This window comes from Gavia stellata, chromosome 4, assembly GCF_030936135.1.
Source record: "Gavia stellata isolate bGavSte3 chromosome 4, bGavSte3.hap2, whole genome shotgun sequence".
NCBI lineage: Eukaryota > Metazoa > Chordata > Aves > Gaviiformes > Gaviidae > Gavia > Gavia stellata.
Window position 1 is genome coordinate 22,831,554 of NC_082597.1, and position 11,346 is coordinate 22,842,899.

Sequence of the window (11,346 nt, forward strand, 5' to 3'; positions counted from 1 at the left end):
CCAGAACAAATCAGTTGAAGAGAATATCTACACAAGGCTTTTGGTTGAACGTGTTTTAACAGCATCCTTCATTCTGACTGACTGCTATGTGTCATATAACGTAATCAGGGTCAGGATCAGAAATAATTTTAGTACGCAGTGGAGCAAAAAAAAGAGCAATGCCATATTCTTGTAAATTTTCAGAGCTTGTTAATTCAGATAAAGAAGACCATTGTGATAAACACAGTGCAACTCCATGTCCCTTACCCACACTGTTTTATTGCTTCTTTAATGGATCTTCTGAATAAAAAAAACACAAGATGCTTCTGTCTTTACATTTCCGTGTACAACTCATTTCACTTGCACTTAGTTGAACCATGCAGAGACATACAGAAATACAAATATTGAATTGGACTCGAAACAGTGACCTGTTTTGCTCATAGCACTTGCTAAACTTTATTTCTGAAGTACCATTTCCCATACAACCTATACTTTTTGCCCATTGTTAAAACTGTACAATATGACATTGATTTCTGGAAAATAACAGGAGTTCCACTAGTGCATAACTCAAAAAAATTGGTGTTAATACAGGGACATTTACAAACAAAAATAAAAAATTGTATTATATAAAACAATAAACAATAAACATCAGTGCTAAAAAATGAAGCATTATTTTCTCTATAAAGACAGGTTCCAAACACTTTTTCAGAGTTCATCTATTCAGATGAATAGTCAAATGACTGAGAAGCGTGTTTACATTGCACTCTTCACCTGGAACACGATTATCATAGTTACATAGCCACCTAATACCTAAGCAAAGGGACAGTTAAGATAAAGCCACAGCTAGCACCCAAGCACAACATAACTGTTAACTCAGAATCCTAAGATCCATCCACATGGACTAGAATCGCTCTCCAAAAAGGAAAACACAGTTTCTCTTTTTCTACTTTTGATCTTGTGAGCTTTGGTTGAGAGAACTGACCCCGAGGGAATTATTTCCATGAGCAAAGATCATTTTTATACATTTAGTAAAATCAGTTTGCGTGCCTGGACTCCAGTGAGTGCTGGATACTCCCTGCTGGTCCTTGTAGATTTTTGCTTGTAAATACCATTCTGGATTCAGCAGTCCTCAGCTGAAACATCATTTAAACTTGAGACTATTTTGCATATCTAGAGAGTAAAACATCACTTTTCCATGGAAACACCTATTTACATTGTTTTGGTTTGGGTTTTTTTTACCTTCTCAACTACCATCAAGCTTGTGCAATTTTTAAAACAAGTTGGGGAAGTTCCCTTTATGTTTCCTGGACAAGCCTGCTTCGCTCTGCAGGAATACTGCACCTTTATGAGGGCGATCCAAGAAGTCAGGGGCTGTTATTAGCAGGCCAGATTGCAGCACTATCCCCAGGTCAGAAATAGTTACAATCCTGCAAGTGGAACAAATTCATCATAGAATTGAGCAATCCCTCTCTCAAAAAAGAAGACTGGTGGGAGAAAAAAAAAAGGGGGGGGGTGGACCTTCATTATCACAAAAGACAGGGGAGTGGTAGCATTTCCAGGTATTTTTAAATGGCATAAGCCATTAAAAGTAGTAAAGATACCTGAAATCAGAATCTTTCCAAGTGAATACACATTTTGCCCTGGCTTCACCCCCAGGAGCGTTGTCAAACAAAATCCTAGAAGCTTATTTTCAGCAGGGGAAAAGCACAGAAATACCAAGGCAGGGTTCTTTTAGGTATAGAAACTGTGAGGATTTAGACAGTGGGATGAGAGTTAGCTCTACATTTGCTCTGGGTTTCCCCGTGGAGAAGCAGCGATGGGTTTGCTCTCCCGTTGCCTGCCTCACCAGGGTGAGCAGGGGTGGCTGCCCCTGCGGGCAGGGACAGCTCCATCTCCCAAAGTGTGCGGGAGGAGAGGCTCTTGCCTCCCGCACCCGTGGGACAGAGGCTCTGCCTGGCTCGTCCTTGCTTTTCGTCCTTCCTCACCCCTAACCCCATGCATTCATTGCCCGGGCACCAGAGTTTCACTGCTAATCCCCTTTCCCCCGGGGGTACTCCACTCCTCCCAGGAAGCTATCAGTCATTTTCTTTGTTCAAGATTTACTGTCCTGCTCATATTTGTTGGCATTTGACCATTCTCCACAGCTTTGCTAGTCACATTTCTAAAAGATGCCACATCCTGGAGTTCCTCTTAGTTCTCTTCCAAAATCGTCCCTCCCCAGTTTGCTGGGTAAGGGGGTTATTCAACATGTCTTTGTGCTGTGAGGCAGAGAAACATGTAAAAGTCCAGTTCACAGGGTTTAAGGAAGCGGGAAGAAGCAGGGGTGAAGCTCTGAAAATTCAGGACCCTCTAAAGTGCAGGGCTTGCTTTTGCTAAAGCTCCAAATGCAAACCCAGAACTGTTGGGAAAAACAAAATCCTGTAGATTTATGCTGCTCTGTCCAGCACACACCCAGGGCTACACAGCAAGTCTTGGGGTCCTCTATTTACTCAAGAGGCTTCTGAAAACTAGGTGGGGGCACATTTCAGGGACAGATACTTTGAAAAAGGAAAAATGTCAAAGAGTCTGAGGGCTAGTTTTTAGAAACACTCCATAAAACAAAGAGTCTGTTCCGCTCACCCTTAAGTTAACAGCAAAAGTCCAAAAGAAACTTCTGAAGGGCAACGTGCCCTTCCCTCCTCTTGCCACCCCTAGTCAGGTCTGATCCTACAGCTTTTGCCATCCTCTTGTATGACAGGAACCCAAGTTTAAGGTCTCCTCAGCCCTGCAAAGACAACCAGCGAAGCACTGGCTAAGAGGACAGGCACATCCTGAAGGAGGGAGTAGCACTTAGAGCTGCAGCTCCACCTTTAGATGGAGATCAGCATCAGGAACGCCACAACAGGAAAAGCACCCATGGCAGCCAGACAGCTTGAATGTGCACACAGCGAAGGTAGGAAATCTTTGCGGCAGTGGGGTGCACGCTGCTGGCCAGTCCTTCAAGCAGATCCCGAGGGCAGATGTTGGCATGGCTACCTGTGTGTCCCCGGACCAGACCTTCCCCTTGTGCACTCCAGCAGTTTTCCGATAACATAATTTTCCAGTAACATCATTTTCCAGTCTCAGAACACTCACACAGTGTAATGCTGAGAGACACCTCTCTTGCTCTCCCAGACCCTCTCCTCTTCCCTGGCCTCCATTTCAGTGCCTCGGGGTGTTTACATCACCCAGAAAACTGGTCAGCCTTGACCCCGCTTTCCTCACTTGCCCCAGACGGCGATGTCTGTCCATGCTGCCATCACTCTCTGGAAGCAGTCCAGGGGCTCCAGGGGGACAGTGGGGACCTGCTGCCCTGCAGCAGGCATGGCCAGGACAGGCAGCACCTACCCAGCTCTGAGGGGCTGTGGAGATGCCTGTGGCATTGACATACCTGACACGGGCTCCAGAGGAGGAATGGAGTCTGGAGGAGGAAGCTCAGGTGGAAGTGGGGAATATGAAGGGAGGATTGTCCCAGTGGGGTGTACCCAGGTCTGGGGGAAAGAAGGGCGCTGGGGGGGATAAAGGGCAGGATCGGGGGATCTCAATGAGGGGTGGCAATGCCCAGCAGGTGGGCAGGGATGCGGGCAGCCAGCAGGCAAGCCAGGACAATGCCAATGAGCTGCAGCAACGCCAATCCCAGGGCAGCCGTGGCAACATAAAACATGTTGCTGCTGACGAAGGCTGACACCTTGCTGAAGCAACCGTCATGGTGCAGCCCGTGTCCATTGGGTGGGCTGTGCTGGCAACCCCGGCGGGCCCGGCAGCAGCTGAGGGGCACGGAGCCGTTTTGCTCCAGCCCCCAGGGCGAGGTGAGCCAGTCGCGGTAGCTCTCCACCCCACAGCAGGACAAGGCGCGCTGCAAAGCATCCAGGGCATCTGCCATCCCCTCATCCTCTCCATAGGCGAGCAGGGCCTGGCGCAGCCCTTCCTGGAAACCCTGCGCAATGTTCTGGCGGTAGACGAGCGCCGAGAGCCCCGCCGTCAGCCCGGCCGCCAGCACAGCGGTCAGGAAGGTGCTGTAGGCGCGCAGGAGGCCCCGGTGCTCCGTGGCGGCGCCGAAGCAGCCCAGGAAGCCCCAGATGATGACGGCAGCGCCGGTGGCCAAGAGGATGGCAGGGGCGCTGGGGTAGTCGTTGGCCGACAGCACCAGGTAGCTCCCCAGAGACACCTTGGCCCAGAGGCCGATGATGAGCATGGTCAGCCCCGCTGCCCAGAAGACGAAGCTGAAGGCCATGAGGGACAACTTGAGCATGGTCATGGTGCCCTCAGGCCCTGACGCTGGCGGCCGGTGGGTGGGCTGTGGCAGTCGCGGTGAGGTGCTCCCGCGGCCGTCGGTGCCGCCGAGCGTCGAGGGGGGATCCCGCGGCCGTCGGTGCCGCCGCTCCCTGAGGGTGCCGGGCCGCGGAGCTCGGCGGGGAGGAGAGGGCGCCTTGGCGGTGTTCGGGGTGCGGTGGGGTCCCGCCGGGTCTCCTGGGCAGCCCTCGGTGGGAGGCACGGCAGCAGCCTGGCCCCCGCCGCAGCCGGTGTGAGTCGTGCCGCCCTGCCGCGCCGTCCCGTCCCGTCCCGTCCCGTCCCGTCCCCTTTTTCAGCGCCCGGCGCGGGGGCGCGGCCAGCGGCGGCGCTTGTCCGCGCTGCGGGGCTCGGCGGGATGGGACGAGCCGGCTCCCGGCGGGCGGGCGGGCGGCCTGCTGGGCTGGGCTGGGCTGGGCTGGGCTGGGCTGGGCTGGGCTGGGCCAGGCCGGGCCGGGGGTCCCCTCCCCTCCCCTCTCCCCGTGCCGTCCTCTTTTAAACGAGCAGCCGCCTCGCGTTAGTGCGTATCCAGAACGCGGCGATAACCGGAGGGAGAAGCACGTACACACACTCCTTAGCGGTCTTTTCGAGGTTTGCGGTGTCGTAAATGGGGGAGCGTATGTGAGCGGACCCTCAGATGAAAAGGTTCTGCAAGCTGAAAGCTCGAAATTAGCATTTGCTGGAATATGCTGCAGCCCAGGCTTACCCTGGGCAGGGGACTAAATTTTTTCTTGTAAACGTTAGGAGTAGCACCAAAAAATCCCACAAATAATCCACAGTAAGCATAAGAAATCTATTAAATGAGAGGTTTTATTTTTATTTCTTATACTGCATCAAGCTGTGCTATTAGGACACTTTGTAGAAACAAGCATAAATCTGTACCTGAATATTAACCAACTACACAGTCAGTCAGTCAGTCAGTCAGTCTTGATTTTCCCAGCTGGAAACTATTTTCCAGGTGGCCTGACTCTGTTAAATATTCACTTGATTTAGCCCATGATAACACTGAGCCACAGATAAGGCATTAAATGGCCCTGCAGGAATGTCCACGGATAGATTACTGTTACATAGCAAGTGGCCCAGGAAGGTCCAATATGAGATTCCACCATCAGTACAGTCTCATTGCAAAAGATAAGGTACTCCTACAAGCCAGATAAGAAAAAGATTAAAAGGAAACCATAAATGAAGCAGGATCTCAAGCAGAGGTAGAATTAGCATCCCCAGTGGTAATTCATTGCGTAGTGAGTCTTTGACCATACTAAGCAACCAATTTCTCTTTAGCATTTCTTGACACCACAAGAGGTATGTAGTACTCTTCAGTTCAAGATTTTGTACCATCTTCATTACTATGGGTTTTTGCACTGAATACAGAAACTACTCAAAGGCATTGCGAGACACAGAGTCGACTTTCGTATGTCTTCTGGTGCTCAAGAAATTAATTCTGTTACATACTAACATACTATCAGACTTCTAGAAAATGTTTATGTTTCTTTTTTAAAAATGTTTTAATAAAATGTTTATTATTACAGTTTCATTCGTTGGTGAAAGATCTTTAATCTGTGCACTTTTCTGGACCACTGTGCACTTTAAACTGTCAGTCTTTTTTTTTCTTTTCTGTAATTCCTTATCCTGGGACAATACTACTCTCATTTGAATTTCCACTGATACAACTTTGAAATTGGCTTTTTTAGTTTGTATATGCAATAGTCACAGCAAAAAATGGGGTCAGAGTACCCTGTTGTTCGCATCTTTATCAAACTGCTTTGGGCCTGAATTCTGAGGTTTAATAGTGTTCCAATAGTAATTTTCGCATGGAAGTTTGAGAAAAACATTTTGTTGGTTTCTTTCTGTTACAGAATCGTGGAAGGAAAGGAGGTGCTTAATGTATCACATTTTAACACATCCGTTTAATATACAACTAGAAACTTATAGTTGTCAAAGCATTAATATACCATAATCACCATTGAAACATCATCTGTTCTTTATTAGAGGCCTTAATAATTTCATTAGCAGGAGACACTTATCATTCCTGCATTTTACAGATTCTCTTCTTTTGCCTTTTTACAAGATTAAGCTATTCATCAGTTTCTTGACAGGTAAGTCTGAGATAGTTCCTTTGATTCTCAGATCTTCTCCGAAGATTCCCAGATCTCCACGTCAAGATGATTTAGAAATGATGATTTCCATGCTCTAGAAGTACTCCCCAGTACATCGCATTATATTACCCATTTTAGCACTAAACCATATGACTAATATCCACAGTGAAGAATAAAAGCTCATGGCAAAGACAAGCTAGAGGTCTGCAGGTAGGGAATTTCATAACCAAAGGCCAAAAGGTGATGGTTTTCATGGTTTCACACCTAAGTGAACACACAGTGTCATGAGGCTCTGAAGGTGACATTCATGAAGCTATGTTTCTTCTGAAGCAGCAAGTCTTTGCTGGCCAGGCAGTTGTCAGCCATGCAGGGAAAAGTCCTTGCTGTCCTTGGAATGGGCTGATCATTGCTGCGTTGCCATCTTCCAACCACCTGTTTTTTCTCTTAGGATTTTCCACCTTCTCATAGCAGTGTTTTTTCCTTTTGAAACCTGGAACTGCTAACTATCCACATCTCAAAACTACCCACTGCCATTTTGCCTTTCTTATCTCGAATGACTCTGTGTACTTTCTCACAATGGAGCAATTTTTTCAGAAGTTTCTTGGAGCTAGTGCTATCAGAACTAGGTCTTGGATCACAGACAGATGAAACAGGAGAAGGTCTAGACTAGCTACATTGGGCAGTGCTTATGAGGGGCTGCAGCCCCTTTTCACAGGACAAACCTGTGAATGCTCTCTCTGGATACTGTCTCAGATTTGAAGCCCCATTTGCCTTCAACGCCAACAAAGAACAGCAAAAAGAACACCAGTAAGTGGTGTTTTCTGTTACCCTTGCCCATCCTTACAGTGAAAGCAGCTAGGCAAAATAGCTTTAGAGCAGGCTTGTACAGGTATCTTGGGATGCATTATGCCAGGTAGGAGAGGTCAAAATACAGGGCATATAGGCACATCTGTTGTCACCCAGGTTTCTCTAGCATGTGTCAGAGATGAAGGATGGTGCTAAGGGTACAGAAATCTAAAATTATCTCCGTAAAGATATTTTATGATTTATTGGTGCTGTTCTGAAGTATTTGGCACATAATAACTATTAGTTTCACTGGCAGTTAAAGTGCTGAACTTCCTCCAAAAATCATGTTAAGCATTCAGTGTTAGAAGATGCCAGATGATATCAACACTAGTGCTTTGTTTAACCAGGGTGAAATGGGTATACAGGGCCAAATTCTGCCCATTCTCATAAGCTGTGCCACTGGAACTGTTTGGGTAAGTAAAGGAGGTAGGATTGAGCTCCATGAGTGTACGTGAAGACATAAATGATGAAACAGCATCAGTGTCTGAAAAACAATCTTACTAGAATAGCTTCATTTTTCAGAAATTGGCAGAATCATAAAATATGTTTACATCTTAGTAAGAAAACTGTTACAGAATCTCATGAAATCATACTAGTGAATAAATGTTCATGATACTGCATGTGATATGTGGACTGACAATTTGATGAAAGAGAAATTATATTCCTTTACATGCCATTTTGGAAAGCAGTGTCATGGAAATACCGTAAGAAGGGAGGATTCAGAACTGCCTAACCCACTAGTGAGAGCAGTAACACCAATTATCAAAGAGTGGTTACAAACATGGGCGGCAAGTACAGTGACATTGACCTTAGAAAATGCAAACTAATATATCTTAGAGAAAACTGGTTCTTAGTGGCAAGAAGAAACCTGCCAAACAGTGCATCTGAAGGATATGTGGGTGACAGCAGATAGCTAATTAGGCAGTGCTTTGCAATGCTGTATCACAAGGAAAAGCAGTGTGCTTGAAGCATGAATTTTCCTCTTTCCTTATGGTTTTGGTTTGGGCATGCCTTAAGTGTTACATCTCTTCCCTGGCAGAGGCATGATGATTTTAATACAGTTTTTCATCCCCTCTTTCTGTGATTTTTTTGTCTGAGTTTATACTTGCAATTCTGAAATTACTATTTCCAACCAGACTGTAACAGAGAGAAAAACGATGCAGGGATTCTTCATGGCTTCTCAAGGAAACTGAGTCCTTTTGTGGTTCCCAGTTCATGGCTATTTAAGGTAGCTCTGGCTACAACATCAAGCGGCAGCACTGGCACTGAGAGCAAGACCAGATAGTTAGCTTTACCATAAAAATATGGGTAGCAAGAGTAGCTTCAAAAAAGCAATTAGTTTAGTGTTCACAAGCGTGCTTTCCTTGGACACCTGAATGAGATTTTCATGTCATGACTCACGGAGACATACTATAGCTGCCAAAGTACCTGCATTTATTTACCTTGGGGAAAACTAGAACTCCTGTAATGCCACCATAGTGTCCTGCTGATGTTATACCAGGGTACTTGTGATGTTGTAACTATTATTGGTATTTTCTTGTCTGGTGATATGCTCAAGAGCTCCTCCCATGGACAAGATACCTACTGGGTGGGATCCTTGTAAATACAAAACAAAAAGATTTCTTATGTTAAAGTCTGATTTTCTGATGCTTTGTCATGTTGAGTGATCTCTTACATCATAAATTCAATTCCAATGAATTCAATAGAACTGTTAATAGGAAAAGCAGTTATTCAATGTGAGGAAAGTTATCAAAATCCAATTGCAATTCTTTTAATGTAAAACTGAATGATATCTTTATTCTAAATTGAATCAAATGTGACAGAAGTCATAGTTTTACACTCTCCCAGTGCTGTGCAGCATGCATGTGGTGCAAGTCCAGGCTGGATGGGAAAAGAAGGTGGACTTCGAGGAAGAAAGAATTTCCCCTTGATCTTCCCATTATCTTTGGGAGGGAATGTGTTAACGTTTCACAACAGAACTCACCTCCAGCTGCAAGTCCCTTAAGGGAAAATTAATATATTATGAGATACCACCTACTCTTGGCCCCTTCGCAAAACCTTGATCCAAGAGGAAATGCTGGGTAAACTGCTGCTGCTCTATCAGCGAGACAGGGACGCAGCCTGAGCAGACCGGAGCAGCATTCGGGTAGGATTCCCACCAGCTTGCATAGCTGAGCAGGAGACGTCTTTGCCTGCAGCAAGTATGATCCTAGGGCAGAACTCAGCCTGCTGTTTCTTGGAATGTACTTCACCAACAGTAATAGCACAAGTGCTATTTTTTTCACACTGAGTTTATTTTAGGAACTCAGGTGTACAATCTCTATTATAGATCAGCTACTTTACTATTAATAGCCATGATCAGAGCTCCTTTGGATTAATGATTTACTTCTAATGTGTTTTTTAACCTTAAAATAAAGCACAAAATTTAATTTTAGCTGTAGCTTCCCCATAGCTACAGAAGATAGTATGATCCATGCCTTAAGCAAGTGCCTCAAGGAAAATTCAATGCACTTTCCAGTTACACCCCAGAAAATTATTATGTGCTATCCAGTTACCCCACAGAATATGATTATGTGCTAAACATCAGATATGTTTCAACACTAGTATGTCCAAATAGCATGCAGGCTAGATAGGTAGGAAAGACTGCCAAAATACCATGTCAGAGGAATTAAAAAAGAAATAAGTCTTTAGGCTCTTCATTTCAGGGAGCAATGGGAAGACAAGTCAAGGTTAAACATTGCCAAATTTTACTCTTCATCTTAAAAAGATTTGAATATATTACTACTAATTCTCAATTTCCACTTGTTATATTAGGAGCTGAGGGTATTAAGTATTTCACTTATTGGGATCTATGTAATGTGCATTATTGACAGCAGTTAAGCGTACTTAGCAAGTCATCATTCATATAATACTTACCTACACTTATCAACACAGATTTCCATATATAAGGGAGATTTCCAAGATCTGCAGTAGCAAAAATCTATTCTGCTTTTCACTTGGTTGGTATAATTTTGTATCACCTTTGTTGGTTTTGAAAATTAAAGACCTTGCTTCTTTAAAAACACTTTTCTTTTCCTATCGTAACTTAAACAAATGCTATTATACTAATTGTGGACTAGCCAATGCAAAACAACATAAATTAGGTAAATTAGGGAGTCATGTAGCATAGCACAACCACCTCTCTGTCTAATTTTATCACAACACTGGAGGCTTCTAGTTCACGAATGCTGATGCTGGATTGTGGTGTAAGGGAGAAGACTACTCCTCTGTGGATGCATATGATAGACCACAATACACCATGTAATATTTTAATATGCTAATCAATGGGCAGTAGACTTTTTCGTAAAATTGTAAGTGTAGATTTATAGAATGAACATAGAATCATACAATCATAGAATCATTTTAGGTTGGAAAAGACCTTTAAGATCATCAAGTCCAACCATTAACCTAACACTGCTAAGTCAACCACTAAACCATGTCCCTATGTGCCTCATTCACACATCTTTCAAAAACCTCCAGGGATGGTGACTCAACCACCTCCCTGGGCAGCCTGCTCCAATGTCGGACAATCCTTTCAGTGAAGAAGTTTTTCCTAATATCCAGTCTAAACCTCCCCTGGCACAACTTGAGGCCATTTCCTCTTGTCCTGTCTCTCATCACTTGGGAGAAGAGACCAGCACCCACCTCTCTACAACCCTCTTTCAGAGGTTGACAGAGGTTGACTATGACATCTGTCATTGCTGATTATATTAAAATTATTATGTACACAGCCTGATATATAGAGTTGATCAATATGTTGCCTGCAACGTATAGGTATCAACAAATACCCACCAGTAGTCCCTTGCTTCCTACTGGTGCTTGGCACAAGGTTAGTGGGGAGAAGGAATATTTGGCTACAAGTGAGCTTCATGCTTTCTGGGTCCCTGGGTTAGGATTTGAGAAATCCAATGGATAATTGCCACAGCTGAAGCATCTAGCAGAAAATTAAGGTTTAGTAAAAAGGTAGGTATTCCACATGCACCAGCTGATTCACACCCGCACATGTATCTTTTTTCTCTCTGCTGTGTTTCCAGGTTTTGACAGATAATGCCATCACAGGTAGAGGACAAGGTGACCA

The 11,346-nt window shown here is 44.8% G+C and overlaps 1 protein-coding gene across 1 annotated transcript; it reads right to left on the reverse strand.

The window, feature by feature from the left end:
• Positions 1-3,538: 3,538 nt before the first annotated feature.
• On the reverse strand, positions 3,539-4,255 carry LOC132316882 (tetraspanin-7-like). The gene has a single exon (XM_059816047.1). The coding sequence runs from the start codon at positions 4,253-4,255 to the stop codon at positions 3,539-3,541; it is 717 nt and encodes a 238-aa protein (XP_059672030.1).
• Between the last annotated feature and the right edge of the window lie 7,091 nt (positions 4,256-11,346).

What these genes read in the sequence shown, in the direction of transcription:
- LOC132316882 (XM_059816047.1), bottom strand. Translation starts at nt 4,255, where the DNA reads ATGACCATGCTCAAGTTGTCCCTCATGGCCTTCAGCTTCGTCTTCTGG.